This window comes from Mytilus californianus, unplaced genomic scaffold (genome assembly GCF_021869535.1).
Source record: "Mytilus californianus isolate M0D057914Y unplaced genomic scaffold, xbMytCali1.0.p SCAF_3, whole genome shotgun sequence".
NCBI lineage: Eukaryota > Metazoa > Mollusca > Bivalvia > Mytilida > Mytilidae > Mytilus > Mytilus californianus.
Window position 1 is genome coordinate 30,350,136 of NW_026262679.1, and position 26,749 is coordinate 30,376,884.

The following is a 26,749-nucleotide window of genomic DNA, read 5'->3' on the forward strand; positions in this document are numbered from 1 at the left end:
AACCTCATACCGTATAGTCGGCTATAAAAGGCCCCGAAATGACATCAACAATATGAAACAATTCAATTGAGAAAACTAACGGCCTAATTTATAACAAAACAATTTACGAAAAACAAATATGACAGACATTAACTAACGACAACCACTGAACTACAGGCTATTTCAAACTTCTCTACATTTTTGCTGTATATAAACAGAAATCTGAGGCGTATGCTAATTTTTGCAGTTGAATTTTATCTGATTTGAAGACTATGGTGGGTTATGATACTTTTTTAACACAGATAAATAAGGTTTAATTGTAGCTTCTGTAGTCACTGTAAAAAATTAAACATGCACACAGCAGAACAATTCGTCAACCGGATCTAATCTTATTAAATTTGTGCGAGTCGTAATTTGGTAAACATCTTTCAATTGTTAGAAACCAAAATAATCGAAAATCAAAAAAGTAGGTTTAATAAGGTCTTAAAATGGCCCCAATTTCTAGTTATAATTTGAAATTAGAACAACATCACAATGAATCATATCTAACAAAATGACTACATAGAAAATATGCCTTCTTGTTGAAAATTAACGTATATGCGTTCAATTCATGAAGTCACAATTAGCGACTCATTTTGATATTCCCCGACAGTTCAAGGAAAACGGGTAAATTTCTATTCTCTTTTTTAACATGAAACATAGAGTGCATGCGTCAACAAAAACATCTTTACATATAATGTTTGTAACATTTTACATTTTACATATCTGACTTGAATATATAGTTTGTCAAACTGTCAAATTTTGCAAAAATCCTTATTCTTGACCAATTTGGGATGTAAAAAACAACGCTTTAAAATAAAACTTTGACAAAAAAAGTTCTATTTAAATTTCTCACATGTCTTTTCATCAACTTAAAACATTTTTCAACTTGAAACATTTACTAACTTAATAATCGAGGACAAATATGACAATTACCGAACTTACTCTTACTGATAAGTTTTGTTTTTTCTTCGATTTGAAATACTGCTTTAAGTATTTAACGTAAAGATTGATTAGAGATGTCACAGAGAACGCCATTCATTCGATACTTTGACATGTTTATATTTAAAAGTATGACGTTCTCGTAGTATGGGGAAACATTTCTACAAAAGCATTCATTCAAAAACAATTACCCGTATCTTTATGCTATAATTGATGCACTTACCTTCAGCTATCGATTTGGACGGGTCCAGGAAAACTCAGAGAAATTGTGGCGATACATGAGATATGAAGTCATTATGGATTATCGCACTAGAATACCTGCTCCTCTTAACCTTGTGATCAGACCAATATACATCGCATACAAGTGCATCATGTGCATTAAAAATCAAATAAAGAAGGACAAAGAACAAGATGAAAAAGCTGCCTCTTGTGAGTATGGTTTCGGGGATAATTGCCTTTATTCATTGAGTCGACAATTAGGAAATGACAAATCAAGGTCACAAACAGAAATTGAGTGAATCGCACGAACTATAAGAAGAAGCGAGACCGGGTGCGTGGGAAGAATAAGCATCTCCTGTTATTCATGCACTATCCACTATGCGAATACACACTTCACATTCTGTCTAATCTTTTAAAAGTCTACTATTCAAAGGTCGTAGTCGAGGCACAACGTTGCAAATTTGCAGTCTTATTTGCGGGATTCATTTTCAATAATCTATTAAAGGTTTGAAGTTTAAGGTGGCAAGTATCAACAATAATCTCTGCACGTTAAAAACTCATTTAGGCCGCATAGGTTATCTGTCATTATCCAATAACCATCATTTTCTAGTAGCAATCTAAATTTCCAATCATATGCATCCCAGTCGACCTCTTATTGCAAAACCTACCATTTGCATTTATTGTTAATATTTTCTGGTTTTGAACATGCATGAAATATATGCGATAATCAATCAATTAAAAAAAATGTAACTAGGGCACAATGACCTTGTCAGCCCAAGGATGCAGGGATCCATTTTGCCCATAAAAAGTATAATGATGTTAGAAATCCAAGCATATAAAGAGTTGTTCTGGAAATAAAATTGCTACTATTGAAACGTACTACAACTCACATTACTGCTTATATTCCACCAATCATCCGTTTGAAAAGCCCCTAGTATTAATATGTATATATAGTGCCAATTTTGTACAGACGACACGTGTTTCAGAAACAGCCGTCCTAACGTAAACTTGAGGTAAAAGTTTGGAAACTCGAATATATACAACATCTTATGTGCTTTCCTGGTGCTCAGGGTTTCCGATGGCGGTAATCAGTTTTGCAATTTGCAGAAAAATATAAATTGCGGCCATTAAAATTCATTATTGGCAATAGACTTTGACGAAAGAAATATAAAGGTTCGACTTTGTCCATGTTGTTTATTTTTTGGGGTTTTCTCGGACTAGCATTGCTTAACACAGTTTAACTTTAGCAACACACGTATCAGTTCATCTTTGTTAACTACTTTCGGGTTGGGGGTGAAGTAACAAAATCATTGAAGACGTTGAAATGGTTATTTTTAAATGTGCAATTGTCTTGCTTTTTTGAAGCGTCTTTCACTATTATACACTATATTTGAAAAAAATATCTTTGAAAAACCGGGAACAGTTTGAACTGATAGGTGATTGTTATGACAGTCTGTTTAATATCATTTATTTAAGAGTTGTAAAAAGTTTTGAACTAGCTTTTTGTAACAGTGTGTACTCTTAGAATGGTATTTTGTGTCTTTAGTCTTTAAGTTATTTTTTTAGATTTTTTTTTGTCGATTTGCTTTGTCAAGCCTTTGCCAACTGATTTTCAGTGTGTTCTTGTGGTGTGCTGTTACATCTCTGTCACAGGTGAAGGCATGGTTGAGCGCTCAAAAACATATTGAACACCAGGAAATGATGTATGCACCTGTCCTTAGTCAGGAGACTGTAATTCAGTTGATGCTGTTTATAATATATTTTGTTATTGTTTGGAACATTTATCAAGCTGTTAGGTTTCTTTTTTGAATTGTTTAACGTTTTGTTATGCAGTGGCCTTTGATAGCTTACTATATACATTGTTTGATAATTGTCGAAGGTTGCACTTTGTAATTACAGCTGATTCATAAACCACGCCTCTTTTTGGAAGAAATTTAATATTCATAGATATTTTGTTTTGTTTACCTATTGGCTTCCAGATATGATCTCTATGCTTCATCTCGTAGGGACACTTTTGGAATGTTACCAGTATAAATACACAGGAATAGTGGCCAAATTAAATTCCGAGGAAGACCCAAAATGAAGGGAGGTAGTACAGAATTTTAGTATAAGTTCAAACTCTTAGACGTTCGCTGCATATAAATGTTGAAAATATTCATCACAGCCTTATGTTTTGATCTTTGAAAAAAATAGTAGTGCATATAAACTTTCCATTCTAGGATATAATATTTTCAGAAACTTCATAGTAAAAGCGGCACAATTTTAGCCACATAAGGAGTTAATTAAAAGGTTATTAATTTAACTAATTAAAAGGAGATTTATTTTTCACATACAGGTACATGTACTTATCATTTTTTTCTTTTCAGATAAAAGAGAGTTAGATAAGATCAACACTCTCCAATCTTTGAATGCAATTAAATGCGTTCACAATTTTTGAGATGGTAAACAGAAGAAAAATTATATGTAGTGTATTGAAAAGATCATAACGAACTTATATGCAACAAAGAATGTGGAAGATACAGGAAAAACTAGATAGAACGTGTACCATTTAATCATTGATGAGAAAGTGAATATAGTCAATATGATATACATGTACATAGCTTTACACAATCTTGAAATTGTTTTAGATCACTTCGAGACATTTTTCAATTTGCCTTTATGAAGTTTCATATACGATTTGAAATGTATTTATATGATGTTAAAGTTGCAAATCTTTGTTATAACGCTCCTAAATCTTTGAGTAATTGAGAGTTGATTTCTCATGTTTCAATTGTACATCTCCATGCACATTTTATACTCAAATTGCCCTTATTTCTTATCCAGATATTATTCATATAAATAATCATGAAGCATAAAAACTTGTGAGCGAATTGCGTTAAGATAAAAACTGGCTAAGACAGAAAATGCTTTATTTAAAGGTATGATTGGATAGGAATTATGACGCGAAACGACAATGGTGAAAAAGAAAGTATCGAAGGAAGTTAAAGAAATAAAAAAAAAAAACATTTGGCCATATTAACTTTTCAATTTGAGCGTCACTGATGACTCTTTTGTGGACGAAACGCGCGTCTGGCGTACACAAGTTTAATCCTGGTATCTATGATCAGTTTATTTATATAAATTAATCACTGTTTACATGCGGTTGTTTGTGTCAAATCGTTATACGAATTGCCAAACTGAACAATGTAAAAACGCATATTAATATTTCCGTGTACAGAAACGATCGATCGCCAAAGCTCGGAAAGAATAAATGAGATGTTATAGCTATGAGTTACTTCCCTTTTCAATTGTTATATATTAATGGCTTGTTTTTAATTGCTTGCAAATATGTCAGTTTTCATTTGCCATTTTTATATTTCATTTTCAAATATCGCAAAGGAACGACATTTTTGCTTAGTAATATTTTTTCTTTGCTTGTAGCATGTTGTATGGTTCTTATTTTTGTTGGCCATTTTGAAAGAATTTTGTGTGTAACTGTTCTTATAAATCCTTGGCTTTGATTGTTCCTTGAGTGAATGTAGAAAATCGCAATTGTATTTATTTATATTTCTTGTCATTAAAATTTCTGCTTGTATTTATGGTCTCCAGTATCATTAAAAGAATGCTCATGTCGGGGACTTTCATAGTTGACTATGCTGTATGGGGTTTTCTCATTGTTGAAGGCCACATAGTTGCCTATAAATGCTTACATCCAATTCATTTGAACTTTGGTGGATTGTTGTCTCATTGGCAATCATAACACATCTCCGTATCTTTATTTTGGCATAGTACTCATACATTGTATCTCAGAAATACTTTCTTTACAGATACAAAACGTTTGAGATCCCATAAATATAATCTCTTCAAAGAATAAAATTTATTTTACAAAATGTGATCATGTTTAGGGGCCGGTATAACCACAATCTCATATTAATATCGTACTAAGAAGAACATCAATATAACTCTGTATATTTGTTTTTTGCTTTGTAGAGAGCATGTGGTCATTTTTTGTCAGTCACGAATTGATACACCATTACATTTCTTTTCATTTAGATTGTTCTTAATTAGACATATTTAAAATGTATGTTAATGTTATGATATCCACTTAAAATTATAATTGAAGAAATTCATTGTTTTACAAAAATTACGCATTAGTGAATAAAGTTAAAAGTAATTTATCCATGAATATACAGGAGCTATTGAGCACACTTTATGAGACAGAAACCAAAAAAATCCCAAAGATTGATTTAGAAATCAGCACATGGTCTTTAACAAGAAACAGCTGATAACAAAGAAAAATATATCAAACTTTAAAGCAGTTTTTAGTCAGTACATCGATAAAATTTATCGTAGTGAATTGAACATGTTGAATTATTGGGATAAGTTTTGATAAAAAATAAAACTGCCTGTCAAAATGGTTCAACACTATGATCAATATCTGAGAAAATCGGTCCCGTTTTTACGAAACTACCAAACGCAGATTTGTCTTCAACATTTAAATGCCATAAAAAAAATGTCAACACACACGATTGTTTTCATTTAGGGAATTACTAAATCACTCTTCTCTGAACATGTCGTACTAAATCAATGTGTTAAATGGCTTTTTAAACTATTTTGTAGAAGAAAGAGAAGGAAGTGGGAAAATTTAAAAATTCCGGTGTGGCTTATTTTTCATTGAAAAAATCAATGAAAGAGCTAATAGATGAAGATTTATATTTTTAATAAGTAAACCAAAAGACTGGAAATTTTTCAATTATCTTTTGTTGGGCAATACAAATGTCGGAATATGAAGATGCAATGCCATTTGATTCGGTTTTTAAATAAGACCACACCGACTAGACCGTGGTGCCCTATAATGGTAACTCTCTGTATGTCCGTCCGTCCGACCGTCAACATTTCCATATCGTTTTATAAGTCAAGGTTGCCTCATCTGTTTAATAATCTGTATGCGCAGTATGTATATCTATAAGAGGAAAATCCTTGTCGATATTTGTAATAAACTAGAGGCTCTACAGAGCCTGAATCTCTCACCTGCATCGTCAACAAAGGCCACTTTTTAGTAAAAATCATCATTAAAGGAGAATAACTCTATTAAGAGTTAACTGACAATGTTGACATATTTGTAGATCGTATCCTTTCAAGATAAGAGGCGAAAAATGCAAAAAATGTTAAAACTATCATTAAAGGGCAATTACTCCAATAATGAGTCGACTAAAAAAATTCAGCCATTTTGACTTATTTGTGGATCTTGTCTTGCTGACCATTTTTGCTAGTTAAAGTTTCTATCGTTGTAATATAGCTTTTAAGATATTAAGCAAAAAACGCAAAAAAATGGTAAAAATCTTCATTATAGGGCAATATCTCTGATAAGGAGTCAGCTGAAGAGTTCGAATACGTTGACTTCTTTCTAGATCTTGTCTTGCTGATAATTTTTGCTATCAATGTTTCTGTTTATCTTTTATAATTTTCGAGATAATTGGCAAATATGTGTAAAAATGGTAAAATTCTTTTAAATTTAACAACAATAACTCCTCTAAAAAGTTATCCGACAGTTTTGATGTAAATGAACAGTAGGTAGAGCTCAACATTAGGAACAATTATGGCCCAGTCAGATTTGTCTATTATAGCGGTTTTCAAAATAATAGGCAAAATTTGCATTTTATCCCTATTTTCTATTATATATGGCTGGCAAGGAGGGATGGGTTATCGGACACATTTTTAAAACTAGATACCCAAATAATGATTGTGGCCAAGTTTGGTTACATTTGGCCAAGCAGTTTCAGATGAAAACAAATTTGTAAAAATTAACAGACGACGACGGACGACGGACGTTGACGAACGCCGGACGCCAAGTGACACCTGGCTAAAAAGGTGGAAATTTTAGGAAAAATTTATTTGTTAAAACTTTTTAAGCTTTAGAAAATTAGAAATTTAGAAATACCTATCTGAACTACGGTTTCAAAGAAAAATTATGATGAGGTTTAAATTGCTATTTAATATCAAAATGATTCCAGTGATTTCATTTTTATAGCATGTCAAACTTTAGGGAAAATTGCGTAAACTGTGAAAAATAATATTAATTTGATATTTATGTGCTTGGATAAGAACGACAATTTGTACTTAGGTACGATACGAAGTTTCAAAAATGATTCCCAGTGTGATATTTTCCATAAACAAAAGGTTTTGATAAAAAAAATCACAAATTTTAAGAAGCTTTCTTCTGTTCTATAATTTGAACAACAATAAATTAGGTGTATTATAACATATCTCGAAATAATTCCTGATTTGAATTTGTTTCTACAACCTAGTGTGGTCCAATAACGCATATCAATGTACGTACGAACGGTCTTCACATATCGAGAATTGCGAACTTGTCGTGGGCGAAACCATCCTACACAAAAAACCGAAGTTTGGTACACATGTATTGCATTTTTAGAGAAGACCCAAAGACCACATACGTTTTGCATATTTGCAAATGCATTTAACAATATAGAATGCAAAAGTGCATGTGTTTCGATAAGTTGACTCCTGGCGGTCTTATTTTTTTAATTTGTTTATCTTGGATGTTTATTTATTTCTGCTTCTTAAGTGAAAACAGGTCTGAATTGGAGTTTATAAATAAGATATTTTTTTTATATTTTTCTATGTTGTGTTTTGTAGACTGCCGTGTTTCTTTTGGTCGTTTTTTGTTTGTTTCCATGGCGTTATTAGTCTGTCATCGACTTATGAGTTTAAATACCCATTTGGTATTTGTCGCGTCTCTTTGATGAATAAAATTGTCAATAAGTCAATGATATCCATACCTTTGAAAATTCTAAACAGAGGTTTCGACAGAATCATAATATTTTATTTACTTTTTCAAGTTTTGGATGTTTTGTTTGAAAGAAGGTTTTATCTTGGATATATATCTCATTAAAATTGGTTGACATGAGATTTTTAATATTTTAACTTATTCGGTACATTTTTGGCAAAATATTGACAAAAAATCTTTATTTACAATACGCTTGACTAATTTTCCGATTTTCTGTTTTTCGGAGATTTCATGATAAAAATCTTAGTGTATGACCTAAAATAATACTTTTTGGTCATGCAATTTTGTCAGTTGCATTTTACAATCATCATTGTTATCTTTAATATTGAGTAGCATTTGAAAAAAAATCCGGTTTTCTTCTTTCGGAGGTTTCATTATAAAATCTTAGTTTTTGTCTCAAAAGTCAATTTTTCTGGTCCTGAAATTTTGTCAGTTTCCTTATACAATGATGTTTGTGATGTTCAAACAGAGTTATATAGAAGTAAAAGATGCTTCTTCATTAATAACATAAATATTAAATATCCCCATTTTTCATTGATTTTTTTGTTTTAAGTTTAACCCACACTCATCTATTTCCATCACTTTAATCATGGTACACTTTTAGTATATAAAACTAATGACATCCTGTACACCTAAACACTCTAATAGTTTCTGCTGCAGTGTTATTGATGTATAAGCCTTTCGTGCTCATAGCCACCATCTACCGATTAAAAATAACTGTTTTCCCATGGATATTATTTTAACAATAAATTGTTGACACGGCGATATGTCTCGCCTTTATGTAATATAATAGTATAATGAAAATATGAATTAAAATGGCAATACTTTAATATGTAAACTATGTAAAACATACAAAGCCAATGACCAATGAATGATGGTGCAGGAACAACTATACTCCGTGGACATGAGACATCCCAATACTTATACAATTGCATACCAAATATCCTTATCTTATGATAAGTGGTTCCCCTTAAAATGAATTGATCTCAGCCTTTAACATGAAGCTATACAAAAGTTCCAAAGTCAATGAACCATGATTGAGGGGGCGGAACATATGATCTCCATACAAATGACACGCAGTAATTGTATTACAACTGAAATGGCCCAATACCTAACCATTAGTGAATCCCCTTAAACTGACCTGATCACAAATTGTTGACGCCGCTGACACCGGAAACATCACGCATCAGTTTCGCCTCCACTACTTCGCAGAGTGACATCAACAAAAACACAAAAAAACAAATGGGTCAAGCTACAATCTTCTAAATGAAACAATTGTCTACACACTGTATATATATGCATCACCGTTTATAAAGTATTAAAGTAATGAAAATTAATGTTGACTGTAATTTAAGGATGGTCTACAATTAAAAGGAAAATCTTACCATCACAAATCAAGGCAACATGAGTTACCGATGTTCAAATCTCGTAAACCGATCAGAAAGAGACAAATCAGGGATTACAAACAAACACTGAGGGCATCGCATGAACCAAAAAAAGGAGCAAGACTTGGTGCGTCGATAGGATAAGCGTCTCCTGCTATGCAAGCATCACCAACTATGTGAATGCACACTCGGTCAAAATGCCAAAAAGAAAATATTCAAGATAGGAATCAGACCTTCTACTTGCGGTAGTATCCTTAATCTCAAGTTCACTAGGATATATGAGATCTAAAACAAGACAATAATTTCTCTAAACGTTACGTTGGATCCATTACAAATAGTCGGCATAGCTATACTTTATATATATTGTTAAAAAATATTGATTGTATACAGAGAAGTTTTCGTCTTGATATCTGCAGGTGATTTGTGTTTTCGTGAATTTTATCCTGCAATAACATAAACGGTACCAATTTGACTGCACCAGATATGCATTTCGACAATTAATGTCTCGTCAGTGATGCTGGATGTCAAAATCTTTGTAAATCCAAAACCTAATAAAAGCGTTGAATAGTTGATCAAACCAAAAAGGACATAAAGTATAGCCAAACTCGAACAAGGAATAAGGAACTAAACTTTGGTTAGAATGACAAGCTTCTTCCTTATTAGAAAAACAATCACTTGTTAATAAAATTTAGTTTCAAAACTAATATGAAGGAAAACTTTTGTTTAGTTCGATTTCTGTAATTTTAGTAAGTTGTATTACTTCAAAAAATTTGTTTTGATTTTAAGATCTAAAGATATACATATTTATGGATATGAATACAATTAAATGTGGTGTATTAATATCAGATATTAAACCAAATACCAAAGTTATTCAAAAAAAATAAAAATAAAACAAATAAAATAAAAAACAAACCACAAAGATATTACATAAAAAATAATTGATAAGGTTCCTTAATTTGATTAAACACATGAATATATATGGGGCATTTTCTACTTACAGTTTATAGAATACATTTGATTAAATCTGATAAATTGAATAGTAAAATGTTTGCATGTTTTCATATACTTTTATAATGTATTTGTCAGCTAGAAAATATTTTGTTTACATCATGCATGGTCAAGTATTGTATTTACATTTGATCATGAACTTTCTGTGTATTGGAATTAATTTGATTGGTAGGTAAAACAAATGGGTGCAATATGAAATTGCCGACGCATAAAAGAATAAAATATGATACCAAGCCTCATGCGTCAAGGCCTGCCAAAATAAGCAACCTCGTAAGTATCAGTGGGTGTCTTTTAAAAGATTATTGATGTTAGAAATTCTAGATATTTAGTGTAAATTGAAGTCAAAGACTATATTGTTTGAAACATACATATGTAAGTTGAAATAAAACATTCGTCAATCGTTCTTCTCCCTTAATAAGTTTTAACTCGTATCTTTATCCAAAACTGTAATCAAAACAAAAAAAGTAAAATTGTTCACAAATTAATCTTAACAAATTAAAACTTTCACTAGGACTTGTTCTTTAATCTTAGTAAACTCCCAGAATATGATTTTGTACGCCATATGCGGTTTCGTCTACAAAAGACTCATTAGTGACGCTCGAATTAAAAAAAAATGAAAAAAAAAATGCCAAATACTGTGGATTCATTATTATTCGTGGAATACCAATTTTCGTGGATTTCGTGGGTAAGAATTGAAATGTTCAATAAAGTAAATCAATCCACAGTAAAGTACGAAGTTAAAGAACATTGAGGACCAAACATGCCGAAAGGTTTTGCCAAATACAGCTAAGATAATCTATTCCTGGGGTAGAAAATCCTTGTAAGTTTTGTAAACAGGTAATTTATAAGTATGACCATATCAATAAATTATGGCGTAACCTTTTTACAACGCAAAAGTATTTGTTCTCAAAAATATATCTGATATCAAATATAATGAACTTGTATGAATATGAACACATGAACCTGATTTAAGACAATAACATAGGTTATTTACCGAGTAAGGTTTTACGCCTGTTTATATAGTATTTCTTTAAAATATATGTTTTTATCAGTATTATTGCATCTCTCTTTTTTGTTGTTATGAACAAAACAGATATCCTGCGCACAAGCGATTGACGCCTATTTACACAGGAAGATTTGTTCTAATGTGACTTTCTGTTAACTTCTGCTTTTTAATTAAACTGATAGCAGATATAACAGATGTAAAATACATCGATGAAACAGGAGAATATACCAAGGGGGTTACCAAAACCGGTGCGATTCATTGAAAATATATCAGATTCATTTATCAGTTTATGCTACGAGGTAGCTTCACAGAAATAAAATGACTATATGTAACACCATTTTTATATCTTTATTATGACAGTCAATATGTCATTTGCAATTGTTCAATTGGTTCATTCATTTTATATTCTACTCTTGCAATTAAGACCATGAACGTACGTCGTTCATGCGATTCACTAAAGTATGTTTGACTTTTCTGAAGAAATAAGATAATAACAAAAGATGTGGGATAAACGTCAATAAGACAATAACCCAGCAACACAAACAAAATCTACATACGACCTAAAAAGATGGACATTCGTCTCGATTCTAGATAGGTTGTGGGGTAATTTATTTTTTGGTCAGTAAAATGCTTTTCATCATTTTTTCTTTGTATATTTTTTAATTGCTTTGAATTGAGGTTTAGTGATGTGGTGTATTTTGTGATGTTGTTCTGCATTGGTGAATTTCCTGCAATCTTTTCTTGTATAATGGAAAGAAAACGTAAGAGAGACCCGATTGGAAATCAAGTTTGGAAAACAACTGATATGGAAACTAGACATGGAAACTTGGATACACTTTACTTTTATGTAAAACTTTACAACATCACTCACTTTACGAAGCCTTTCTCACCCGATTTATACAATACTGATGCACGTTGTTGGTATAAACGTCGTAAAAGCATTACCATATGATCTCCCACACTTTAATATCAATTAATACGAATTGTTTTGAAAAAAAAAAACTGGCGGAAAAACAGTACACAGATATACGATTTCCACAATGCCCATTTCATGCTAGCTGTAGTCTTGTCCTAGGATTTCTAAAAATCAATTTGCCCAGAGTGCTTTGAATATCATGCCGCTTAATTCTTCTCTGAAAAATCAGTCTTGTTAAAGTATATCCGTGAAAGTTATTCTATAATAGTACAATTGAAAATATTGTCACTCATTCAGTATAATGTCTTAAGCATTACTATAATTGAAAACATTAACAAAGATATGTACTTATATTCGTTCATACTTTTGTTAAAGTAATTTTGACATTTGAAAATTACTCTTATTGATATTAGGAGATTTTAAAGCACTGCTTTGTCAAGAAAAATCATTATTCTCTATTCTTTTTTATCATTTTTATGAAGAAAAAAAACCACTTTATTTCACACTACGCATCTGATCATTTGGGTGTTTCTACTGGTCAAACACCCAAGATATCCAAGATATCATTGATATGTAGACTTAATAACACAAGACCCAGAACAGTGTTTTGATGTACTCTAGAATCAACGCCGGGTGGACCAGTTTGATTTTGTCTAATTTACAACGACTCTTTGATTGCGATAGCATAGGAATGAGTCAATCCAACATAAGTGTTTTACCTGAATTCCCGTAACTGTTTAGTTTCGATTTAAGTAGTTCATGTAGGGCTGTATTGAAGGCTTTTCAAAATCTAATATACATATATTTGTTTGGTGTTCTTTGTCGATGTTTTTGGACCAATCCGTGATAACAGTACATAATCGCAAATGTGATATTTACGAAAAGCATTTTATTTTTCATTGATGATATTATAATGATCTAGGGGACGCATTATATTGGAGCAAACTATATGTTCGACCATCGTGCAGAGAATGCAAGTTAATGATACTTAGCAGTAGATTGCCGCTATCGAATGGTCAACCTTCTTAAAAAGTGGACACATGTCTGCTGTTGTCCATTGATCAGGTATTGAGCTGGTACTGATGGATTGTTGAAAAAGGTGACTAATTATAGGTGCTAATTAATTTGATATATTTTAAGTCTTCTAATGGTTATTTCGTCTTGCCCACATGCTTATAATGTATTGAGTCTATGTACTAATTTGTTTTCTTACTCCTACTTAAGTTATTTCTATGTCTTTCAATTTTTGGATATAATGGTTTCTTAAAAGATACAATAAAAGTGAATTGTTCATGCAATGCTTCTGCTCTGTCATGGTCATTTTCTGTTTTTTAAACCTGCCTTAGTCTTGATTGGTGGTGCACTTTGAGATTTCGTGTTAGGCTCACCTGACGAAACGGGCCAAATGGGCCTTTTCCATCATCTGGCGTCCGCCGTCCTCCTTCATCGTCTTTCTTGTTGCTCAGACTTTAGTTTTCTATGTTGTGGTTTGTATACTATTGTTTGTCAGTTGGTCTTTTTCATTTTTAGCCATAGCGTTTATGGTGGGGTTCGTGTTGCTCTTAGTTTTCTATGTTGTGTTTTGTGTACTGTTGTTTTTCTGTTTGTCTTTTTCATTGTTAGCCAGTTTATTTTCGACTTATGAGTTTGAATGTCCCTTTGGTATCTTTCGCCTCTCGTTTGAAATGTATTAACAGTTACAGTTAAATATTAGATTGGTTACAACTATATTGTAAAACCTTTTTCGATTTATCTGATAGCGAGATTTTTTCACATGTAGTGTTCAATGCGTATTAAACAGAGTCCAGTGTGAAATTGCAGGTATCTAGTGCTGGTTCAGATTTTTTAAGACGAGATAAGAGGCAAGGAAATTATAAAAAAAGTTAATAAATTAAATGCATTAAACACATAAGCGCCGAATTGCAATATGTTCAATGGCAAATATTTCAATCTATTATTTTTTTTTACCAAGCAGTTAAAATTCAAATCAATGTATCTAATGGGTGTGACAGTTGTGTCTTTATTGTAACAACCCTCTAATATTGCACACGTTGACATTGACTTACAAATGATCCAACCTATCCTGGACTGTCAGTCATTTTGTATCCGTGACTTTTAACTGATTTGATGACTGTATCAATGTTTTGGTAATTGAGACACTTATAAATTAACTATTATATCTAATGGTTGCAGCAAACATTTTTTAACTGTAACAACCTTTTCGGTGTTTAAACAGTTTATTTGTGACTATTTCAACTTTTTCGCGTTGGGACAGTTATAAATTAACTGTTACAACTTTCAAATGGTTGCAGCAGTCTTATTGTAATAGTGACAAGCTTTTTGGCGTTTAAATAGTTTATTTATGACGATTGCAACGTTTCTCGAATTGGAACAGTTGTAAATCAACTGTTACAACTTTAGAATAGTTGATGACGGCGGTCATGGCTTTACTCTCAAATGTCTTTGCGGTAGAAGAGGTAAACATGCGGCCACCTAAATTTGAGATAGTGTCAAAGAGACCCCTTCCACGATATACATATTTTTGGCGATGACCGTGTTTCATCAGTAATGGATTCGTGTATCTATTTAAGAAAGGTTACGACGAACCTGCTTGTACTCCTCGCTGTCGATGTGGCCGAATTTTTTCATTGCGTCGAGGATGGCTACGATTATATTGCGTACACCATTTTCCAGCTCGATAAGAGACGACTCACATGTGCAATTGATCTAGAAGCTGACTAAAGTCTGATGAAAAAATACGGTCTGCAGTCCACTACCAAAGTTATCTTTTATGTCCAACATGATGGCTTTCCATTTGATTAAGGCCCGGACGCTGGATCATGATATTTAAATATTGCATTTTGTATCTTTCAAAATAGTTTCATAAGCTTCTTAGTCTTCCGGTTCGAATGTTTCATGGCGTTTCTTGACCACGTGTTCCCACAATCCTAATGTATCGCACTCAATCCAAAAAAAAAAAGTATCATCTCCTTCAAAAGCAACGAGCGTATCTCCAATGTAAATAACACCGTCTTCAAATCTTAGTCCGAAGATGTGGTCAGCATCCTTTATCATATTGAGTTGTTAACACTTTTGTGCTCGAAGTCCAAGTGTTGTGCCTGGAGCTGGTTCAATAGGTAATGGATCGGAAAACTCGGTAGGTGGTAGAGGCAATGTGGGTAGCGGTAGGATCACCGGAGAGTCTTCAGTTGTCTTTCTGATTTTAAAACCCGTTTTCTCTTATGCTTCTACTACTGGTTTGAAAAACTTGTTAAGATCACGACTAAATTCATGTGTATCAAGTCGTTGTTGTAAGTTGCTAGCTGTGATGTCACGCTTTACATCCTGAAACTCCCAAGCGAGAGCTTCGCGCTGCTTAGGATCGGTAATTTTTACAAACATCATTTCATTAATAGTGTTTGAAAAAAACCCACTTCCTAGCAGTTTGTGAAAACACCCCATAGCGTTTGTGAAAACACTCCTTAGCGGTTGATTGTCTTTGAATAGTTTTTGAAACAATAGAGTAATGTATAAACCACTTTCCTCTTCTTAAAGTTTTTGTTTTACTTCTGTCCTCTGCTTAAAATTCAAGTGTCTGAGGCATAGGTCTTGGTTTCGTTGACACCGGTGAGTGCATTAGGTCCTATGTTCATCTTTGCATTACATTGCGGTTATTTTGAAGGTTTCTGTCGGTGGTTGATCTTTCCTCCATTCCAGTTATCGAAACCACCATTGCGGTCAATGCAAAAAACATAATGTATACCACATTTATAACACATCTTAAACCCCAAACTGGCACGTTCGTAATCATGTCTTCATGCACAGTTGCAATCGCTCATACACATGAGTTCTTTTTCAAGATTCATTATGCGATGCTTTTGAAAATAGGTATAGCAAACATCGCTAGAATGTCCGAGATTTGCATTCAAATCATTCAAAAGAGAAATTTGGTTGTACGAAAAAGCAAATTTAAATAAATTTTCTTTAGGACTTGATTCTGTCAGTTGGGAAGAACTTTTTTCTGATGCTGAGGACGTTGAATAGATTTGAAATACATTTACTCAAAAACTCCATGACATCGCAAGATAGAGCAGCCCAACTCGACATGTTTACATACAAAACAATGACAGACCATGGTTTGACAACGAGATGAGGAAAAGAAATCCGTAGAAGAGACCGATTTCGTAAAAAAGCCTTAAAGACTAAAAAAGATTAAATAATGTGGCTTACCACAAAACTTATGGGAAGATAATGAAATGCATTTAAAATCCAATAAAGGTTCTGGTGATTTACTCCCACTTAATAATATTATTCATGATGAAAGCATGGAAGATATATTGTACGGAGACAACGAGAAATGTAATCTCTAAATATTTAGTCTGATTTCTTCCCTAGAGGAGAAAGGTGTTCCCATCCCTGTAATTGAACCAAGAACCAATATTTTTTTAAATGATTTAGTAATTGAAAAAGATGAAATAGTTGATATAATTAAAATTGTAGATCCTAATAAGGCATCTGTTCCAATTGTCATAAGCCATAAAATGCTGAAAATGTGTCCAGAGCATTACCTTTGAAAATGATATATATTAAATCCTTACAACAATGAAAATGTCCCAGCAGCTGGAAGACTGCAAAGGTAATTGCCTTTTTTTTTTGTTAAAAGGAGATAGTTCGTTAACATCTAACTATAGGCCAATATCGCTTATAAGTTGTGTACGGAAAATAATAGAGCGGATTGTTTATAAACACGTCACCAATCACCTACAATGAAATAAGTTAATATATGAAAACCAATCTGGTTTTCTTATAAAATATTCAACAGTTCACCAGATTTAAGAAATGTACAACTGTATTTCAAATTCACTAGAATATAAAGAAATTAGCTGTTTTGTTTTCTGTGACTTTTTTAAAGCTTTCGATGAAGATTGGCATCAAGGATTGCTACATAAAATGAAGTCATGCGGAATTTATTAAAATGGTTTAAAAGTAACCTTAACAACAGACAACAGCGAGTTGTTATTAAACAATCTTCGTCAGAGCTTTGGAGTCCCACAGGGTTCTATTTTGGGACCGCTCTTATTCATTATCTATGCTTACGATATTGCTGAAAATTTGATCTCTTTATGTACATTATTTGCAGATGACACATCTTTCAGCTACTATAGTCATGACACGTCACAAATAAAATCAGTGCTCCGTCACGACATGAGTGAGCTGAGCGGTTGGTCTGAGAAATGGCAGATGCCCTTGAACCCAGAAAAAACCCCCAGAAATTATGATGTTTTCATAGATTGAAACTCCGGAAATAAATTTCATATTCAATGGTAAGAATATTCAAGTTACAGATTTTCATAAAAATTTAGGTGTTACATTTAGTAGAGATGCATAGAAAATCAAAAAGTACAGATTAAATAGAAATAAATTAGAAAAGCTATACCTGACTTTTATAAAATCGTTACTCGAATATGACTGTGAAGTTTGGGATAAGCAGGGTATTCCTATTTTTCTAGTAGTATAATTATTTATGATGAGATTGGTTGGAAAACTATAGCTGATCGAAGATAAGGGAGTAAGTTACAATTATTTTATAATATTCAACATAATAATGCACCAGCCTATCTTTGCAATATAATTCCACAAACAATCCAAAGTACAGCTGTTTACCTCTTACGTAATGGGAATGAAATGATATACCCTTTTTGTAGACTTTCATTGACACAAGAATCCGTCATAACTTTAACTATACGACTGTGGAATAACCTTAATGTGGTGATCCGCAACAATTGACTCTTAAGGTAAATTTAAAACCGAATTCAAGAATATTAAACAGAATTCAAAAGCCAAAGTATGAAAACATTATAAATTTGGCAATCGTAAACTCAACTTAGGTGCTCAGTTTTTTTTTTTTTTTTTATCATAATCTTATCAGCCAATATCATTGCAGATCCATCTTGTCGTTGTGGTGCTAAGCGTGAAGATGCTTCTTTTTTGAATGTCCTAATTATTATGCGAATATAAGAATCAAACTATATTATAATCTGAACTAGTTACCATAGAACTCTCCACTAAAACTGACCATCTTAACCTCCGGTGATTCGTCCTTAACTAATGATGAAAATAAAAGAATGTATATGAATTTATTAAAGAGTCAAAGAGGTTTCTAATTGTATAATATAGCACAGTGCATATGCATGGGTATTGTGTACAACCATTCACATCATCACACATCATCTTTTTACATATCCAATATATATAATGTATTATTTGCATGCATGCTTTGTTAATACTTTATTGTTATAAATTGTTCATGGGAGAAGACTTTATAAGTTTGATTAACTTGTGTCTCATCCCTTTTGCATATTTAAGCAATTAAAATATATTTACACTAAAGCAAACATCGCTCAATTCTTCAAATGTTTGACGTCTTAGGTATTAATTTTTTTTTATTACAGTCACATTACCCATAGAAATCCTTTCTTTTAAAATTGTTTGAGGTAGTGTTCTATAGAGCTCCTTTCACACCTATAGTTCCATTGCGGTATTCCCAACGGTATCCTTCTTGCATCCTCGACTTGTCTTTTACCCCTATCGGTTCGATGAGGCAATCTCACAGGCATACTTTTTGCATCATCGACTTGTTTTTCTGTGTCTCATGTGTGCGATTTAATCCAAAATTTTCGTACAGGAGATAGTCCTTTTCGTTTTCAATACTAACGCTTTTTCACTCATTCTCGTACATCCATATCAAATCAGCGTATTTGTCTTTAGACTTCATTCTTTATATTAAACAATATAGAACCCTTTTAAATTGCATCTGTATTTTCCATTTTTCTTGCTGCTGGTGAGATCGATGATGAACAATCCGTAAGGTTTAGACCAACAGTGATTGCACAAAGTCTTAAACTCCTCAAAGGTCAGATCTGAACAAAGATCACGGTGAATGTGCAGGAGATTCTTGAAAAAGACATATACAGTTGGTGTTATCCCGGATCGACTGGCGTTAGAGTTTTAAGTAGTTTTGATACAGATGGAAACAGTCCATATTGTTGTGTCCACCTCGGACACAATAGTCGTCGCATTTTGACTGTTTGCTCAACTTCAAATCATCAAACACCATTCAGTTCTTACGAGAGGTTCAAGCTCTTAAGGGTCTGGCACATCTTCCCCTTGTTAAAAGAAATATGCATCAATGCTGCTGCGTTTTGTTGGTGGGGTAGACCCTCATCACCATCGAGTAGGGATAGGAGACACGTCCCTTTGATGGATAAGAGATAACGTATATCCTCGTTTGAGTATCCTTTTCCCAATGCTTTTAGCAAGAGCTGATAGATGGGTTGGTGAAGAGATTTCCGAAAGACATACAAACAATCATAACCTAACCAACCCGACTGGAGGAGATGGCTGTTGAGCAGCGTCGTCTTACCACAGGCTGACTTTCCAATAATCAGTCATATAATTGACCGCTGTGGAAGGAGTAGTGATAACTTCTGATCGCAGTAATTTCATTGTATGAAAAAGAGGGGCGAAAGATACCAAAGGACATTCAAACTCGTGAGTATCTTCAACGTCCATTTAATTAAATAAAATGACAATATATTGTTTAAAATGTAAGAGGAATACAGAGACAAAAAGTGGCTTTGAAGTTACGACTAGCAACGAAAGACGACGGGGTAGAATCTGTGCCGTGTGTGGATCAAAGAAATCTCAGTTTGTGAGGTCTTCATGTGGTTGCTCCATGAACAAATTGATTAACAACCTATCAGTGGAAATGCATTTTCAGGGTCACAACTTCACAGGAACTGGTTCTAAGCTGCATAAACGACTCAATGTTAATGGGACAACTCAAACCTTGGTCCTTACCCATTAATAGGGTGGATGAAGCTTCAAATAAGGTTACAACCTCTCGCAACTCTGTGTGTGATAAAAATATGATGAACCAATTAGACTCCATCAGCAATTTAAACATGAGAGAGAAGATGGACCGCGCTATTGTAAGACTTATCCGTACCAAAGTGCGATTTGGATTGGGGATTAAATAAAAATTCTTTGGACAGATGAATTAGCAGAAGAATTGCACAAACCAGTCCGACGAAAATTTAAGAAAAGACGTGTGATCGCTGGTGGTGTGGATGACATTTGGAATGCGGATTTAGTCGATATGAGCTTTTTCTCTCGCGAAAACAAAGGATATAAATTCAGTTAGAGTATCATCGATGTGTTCTTCAAATACGGTTGGCTCGTATCGCTCAAATTTTGTTTGGTTTTCTCTTCAATGAGCTTTATCAACTTTTCCTTTGAAATCTTACTGTACCTTTTTAAACCCCCATCCGTAGATATTTGACGGAGTTCCTTCATGCATTTTTTGTAACTGCATCATTCCTCAAATATCAACATTTTCATCATCCTGATTGGATGGTTGTTTTCTATATCTCAAGCACAGTCCGTCTGTTCCAGGTTTACTCTTACAAAACCCATTATTCCTCGTCAGTTGTACGTCGCAAAAAGTGTTAACAAATTTAGCACCGCCGTTTTCACGTGGTATGAATTTGGATATCAGCCCAGAAGGAAAAGGCATTTTTTCGTCGTCAATTGTATTTGCATTCATAAACTTTTTATTACTATCACCACTTTCCTTTAAGGTGTTCAAATCCATATTATTATTATTTTCAGTTGTCATTCTTTAATTTATTTCAATTGATTCTATCTTACTTGTATCAACACTCCCCTTTAAAGTGTCTCTACTTATTCTTGCCCACACCACACAAGGCATAGATGGTTTCGGGTTCATCGCTAGCTCGCACTTGTTTCGAATAGTACAACACGTTTTTCGAAAGACAATGTTTACACTCGAGTATACCTTCTTCGATGTCTGCATAAATATCGTAATTATCGGCTTCGAATTTGGTATTGAACATGCCACGCCATCGAGAATTCAATCATCCCACTTCATTTAAACAGTCTACTGAGATGCTGAATTTCTACTATAAAATTGGAACTTATTTTAGATTAAAAAATGCCATTATATTGTATATTTACTTACTAACTAATTCAAACGCCTTTCGTTTTCAGTTTTATGTTGCATTTTGGAGGTCAGATGCTGAATTGGTACTATAAAATTGGAAGTGCGACAGAACCGGCCTTTTTACACTAATGATAACGCAACTATAGGTCTCATGGGAAAGTTTGAGTTTTAATTATACGTCAGCTACATAAGACGTGAGTAGAGAAAATAATGCTCCTTCAACATAAGACTGAAAAATCGAAGTTAAGATATGATCACTATGACCATGTAATTTAAGGGGACCTTAACATCGTTCAAGACAGAGAGGTTATAAACATTCTGGAAAAAGAACAAAACAGTGTCCACCGTCGAAAATATATTGGAAAGTGTGTCGTCAGGTCATTAAAAAAAATGCTCTATCTGCAAAATTATGGAAAAATTTGTGTAAACAAGAAAAATCTGACAAAAAGTCACATGATTACTATTTCAATATCAAAATGTCTGAATATTTTTGATATCTGGAAATCACATTTCGAAAATAATTGAGAAATAAATAAAAGTAAGTAATACGCCCATTTCTAGGACTAAACATAAAATTTAAGTACTCGCATAACGTGTTATGTTCGTACCGGCCGACAAAGCAGCCAACAATGAGGCGGTGGTATAACGTAAATACTACACGGAAGTCCTTAAGAATGAAATTATTCATTCAACTACATTCAATGCCGTGCGCTTTACACAGAGTCAAATAGTAAATAATCATGTCACTACCACCGCTCAGCTTAAGGCCACCTCTGAAAATATGAAAGTCCCTACTACAGTATATATTGGCATCCTAAACTACACAAAAATCCGTTCATATTTCGTTTCCTTTCAGGTTTTAGTAAATGTTCTACTACTAATATTTATTCGGCTGTTAAAACTAGTCCTCTTACTTCTATTAAAAACGTGTTATAAATTTTTATAATAAAGCATTTGAAAATATTTGAATTTACTATTTTTGAATGTCATATACTATTTGTATGTTTTGAATAAATTACGGGCTTTTGATGGTCCGTTCAATTCGGTTGACAGCTATGATTGTTCGACTGCATACACTACACTACCACATAATCGTCTAAAACAGATGCTCTCTAATTAAAAGGTCCATTCAAAAATCTGGTCACAGATATATTTGCTACAACTCATATAAAGCTTTCTTCTATAATGAAATATATAACTTTTCTGTATTTTTTTTACCGGTTCCGATTTGATGGTGTCACATCTTACAAAGTCTACCCGAAGTATTGTACAACCCAAACCGGTGGTAAGGGCCGTCTTAAACTTGCAGTAAGATGATAGTTTGTTTGCTCCGTGTTGGAGGCTTCACTGTGACTTTGAAATGAAGAACAACAATAAAAGCGCTTTTCCTTTGGTTTTGAATTTTTACTGTGCATGTACTGATTTTGTGTCATAGATGGATACACCATATCCTTTGTTTTTCTATAAGATATACTTACTGGAACTGTGATTAGATGATTACAGCTTTCAATTTTCCTCTTGACAACATATATGTACGTTTCGGCTATACAGTTTATAGACAGGTTGTAGGTATTCCGATGGGTACCAATTGCGCCCCTTTAATAGCAGACTTGTTATTGTACTGTTATGAATCACAGTTTATGGTCAAATTCAGTAAAGATCCGTCTAAATTACATTTAATTGATATATTTAAAACACTGAATGTAACACTGAGGATATTTTATATTGAATTATCCAGAATTTTTGAATTTTACTGCGGGATTTTACCCAAAGGAAATTAGTTTAAATAAATCTATTACATACAACAATACTTTTCCATCTGGATTTGGATATTTGAGTTTCACACGGGAAATTCTATACAAAAATTTACGACAAAAGAGACGATTTTTTGTTCCCGATTGGTAATTTTCGCCTTTAGGACGGTGGTGTTCCCGTCGCCCCTTCTTACGGTGTATATATTTCACAATATGTTTTCTATGCCCGTGTCTCTAGTCGCGTTTTAGATTTCAACGAACGCAATTTTTGTATAGCTGATAAATTATTAAGTCAGGGATTTCGTTTCCAAAAAATTAATTAAAACATTTACCAAATTCTTTCATAGATACAACTATCTACTTTTGAAGTTTGGCTGTACCTGTAGAGTTCTTATCAGAAGCGGAATATCATATTTTAATTTGTACGGCGATCTTGTTTATAAAGCCCGAAAATTTAGATACGAACCATGTAAATTAATTGATACTTTGAATAAACGTATTCTTAAAGAGAGGCGAAAGATACCAAAGGGACATTCAAATTCATATGTAGAAAACAAACTGACAACGCCATGACTAAAAAAAAAAAAAAAGACAAACAGACAAACAACAGTACACGAAACTTAATACAGAAAACCAAAGACTGAGCAACACGAGCCTCACCAAAAACTGGTGGTGATATAAGGTACTCCAGGGGGTAAAGCAGATTCTGCTCCACATGTGGCACCCGTCGTGCTGCTCATGTTTGTACAAACCCAGTAATAAGTCTAGTTCGGTAGGTCACATTCGGGGAAAAGAGGACGGGATTGTAGTTTCGATAATTGGAACATATCCGCTGTCATCTGTGAAACGGATAAACCATAACGTAGTAAAATCTTTAAATATTGTTTTATTGATATTAACATTGGTTGTGTTTCTGAAACATATCTAAATATATATTGCTATATAGGATCCTACATCCTGTCGATACTGGTAACTTATATTTGGGCATTGCACAAGGTCATGCATTTCTCAGACTGTTTATGACGTCTTTACACTAAATCTGTTGGATATGTAATGGTTGATATTTGATACTGGGACTACATGATTTATCTATTTCTGGTAATTGGCTTTGAATTAGCTTTCAGTAACTGCGAGTACTCTTATTTCGGAGCTTTATGTTAATTGTTTTTATGTCAGTTGTTTTTTGGTGCTTCGTATCGATCTTTTGAGGTTAGCAAATTGCAACTGATTTTTACAGTTTGTTCTTATGTTGTGCTGTAACACCACTATCCCAGGTTAGGGGGAGGGTTGAGCGCTTACAAAAATGTTTTACCCCGCCATATTCTTTATGTGCCCGTCCCAATTCAGGAGCCTTTATTTCAGTGGTTGTAGTTTGTTCGTGTCTGTCATATTTGTTTTATTGTAAACTGTTTTGTTATAAATTAGGCCGTTAGTTTTGTTCTCAATTGAATTGTTTCACTTTTTTCATGTCGAAGCCTTTTATAACCCACTGTACGGTATGTTTTTTTTTTCTTTCTTATTGTTGAAGGCCGAACAGTTGCCTATAATTGCCTACATCCACTTCGTTTGAACTTTTGAAGGATATTTGTTTCATCAGCAATCATACCACATCTCTTCATTTGTATATTACTTCCCTTTCCATTTCAATATCTCCCATGTCTAAATGTTTCATTCCAATCATGTAAGAAAAAATCAAGTAACAATAATCCTACAATCATTTTCCAAAACATTAAACCAACATTTGACTATATACCTTTTGTTTCTATATCAATAAGCTTTCGAACGGCGTGAAAGGTATCTCTGTAATTTTTAGATGAAGGGTCGCAGCAGTCCATTCCATTATTCACAATAGGCTATTTCTTAATTCTCACGCGTATTTTGGCATCTAGAACCTCCGTAACCCCTCTAATCGATAGTGTGGCACACATTAACTATATATCTATAATTCCTCTATCAATAAGCTTTCGAACGGTTATAAGTAATCTCTGTTATTAGTAGATGAAGGGTCGCACCAGTCCATTCCATTATTCAAAATAGGCTATTTCTTCATTTTCACGCGTATTTTGGTATTTAGAACATTCGTATGCCCTCTAATCGGCATTGTGGCACATATTGACTATACAGCTTTTGTTCCTCTATCAATAAGCCTTCGAACGGCGTATTAATGTCTCTGTTATTAGTAGATAAAGGCTCGCAGCCGTCCATTCCATTATTCAAAATAGGCTATTTCTTAATGTTCGCGCGTATTTTGGCATTTAGAACCTCCGTAACCCCTTTAATTGGCATTGTGGCATATATTGATTATATACCTTTTGTTCCTCTATCAATAAGCTTTCGAGCGGCGTATAGGGTATCTCTGTTATTAGTAGACGAAGGGTCGCACTGTCCATGCCATTATTCAGAATAGGTATTTCTTATGTTTCACGCGTTTTTTGGCTTTTAGAACCTCCGCAACCCCTGTAATCGGCATTGTGGCACATACTAACTATATGCCTTTTGTTTCTCTATCAGTAAGCTTTCGAACGACTATAAGGTATCTCTTTTATTAGTAGATGAAGGGTCGCAGAAGTCCAATCCATTTTTAAAAAAGGCGATTTCTTTATTTTCCCGCGTATTTTGGCATTTAGAACTTCCGTAACCCCTCTAATCGGCATTGTTGCACAAATTGACTATGTACCTTTTGTTCCTCTATCAATATGCTTTCGATCTGCGTATAAGGTATCTCTGATGTTAGGAGATGAAGGGTCGCAGAGGTTCTTTCAAAAATATAAAAATACAGTGTATAGTTTTGATTAATTTTCATACATGTTTTGGTATTCAGGTCCTCCATAACATAAGAAAAACTCAAATTTCCGTTAAAAATAGTTAGGGAAACTCACTAGTTAACCTCCGAAACAAAATAAGCAATACAGATAAAAAAATATCTAAGAGAGTTTGAAATTCTTTTTTTTTTATAAATTTGAAAATAAATTTTTTGAGATAAAAAAATGGCGAAATCAGAAATACGGGATGGTGAAACAGTCAAACAATACACGACAAGTGCCACATGTGGAACAGGAATTGCTTACCCTTCCAGAGCACCTGAGATCACCCCCAGTTTTTGGTTGGGTTCGTGTTGCTTAGTCTTTAGTTTTCTATGTTGTGTCATCTGTACTGTTATTTGTCTTTATTATTTTTGGCCATGGCGTTATCAGTTTGTTTTCGATCTATGAGTTTGACTGTCCCTCTGGTATCTTTCGTCCCTCTTTTATAACCACTGGGTCGATGTCTCTGCTGGTGGACATTTTGTCCCCGAGGACATCATCCGCCCAGTAGCAATATTGCATGAATTTACGAAGATCTAACAGGATACTGGCTCGGGACGTCGCCCAGTATAAAAAGGTCCGAAACAGACATGGACACGGTGTCGTCTGAAAAGGCAGGTGTCCCCTCATCACCAGACAAGACTAATATCCAAACATGACTCATTCAGATCATCATACAATAGTACACATACACAGCCATGTTCAGTTCTCCTTAAAGATATTTTGGATTTTAATGACTCTGAACAACACTGTCTCATTTCGAAATGTGGAACAAATGGCTGCAAAACTTGTGAAATTTTAATAACAGATGCTCAATTAACTAACAATTTAACTAAACAGTCTTATTTTACTAGAAGTTACGATGATCTGAATTGTAAATCTATA

The 26,749-nt window shown here is 33.5% G+C and overlaps 2 protein-coding genes across 6 annotated transcripts in view; both read left to right on the forward strand.

Moving 5' to 3' along the window:
- The window catches only part of LOC127734331 (transient receptor potential cation channel subfamily M member-like 2), a 30,089-nt gene extending 25,336 nt beyond the window's left edge, over positions 1-4,753 (forward strand). Inside the window, exons 17-18 of the mRNA XM_052244177.1 lie at positions 1,190-1,389; positions 3,546-4,753. Coding sequence (XP_052100137.1) covers positions 1,190-1,389; positions 3,546-3,616 — 271 coding nt within the window. The 3' untranslated portion in view covers positions 3,617-4,753. The remainder of the gene's footprint in view (positions 1-1,189; positions 1,390-3,545) is intronic.
- The window catches only part of LOC127734325 (transient receptor potential cation channel subfamily M member-like 2), a 571,123-nt gene that overhangs the window by 145,545 nt on the left and 398,829 nt on the right, over positions 1-26,749 (forward strand). The gene's annotated exons all lie outside the window — the stretch shown is intronic.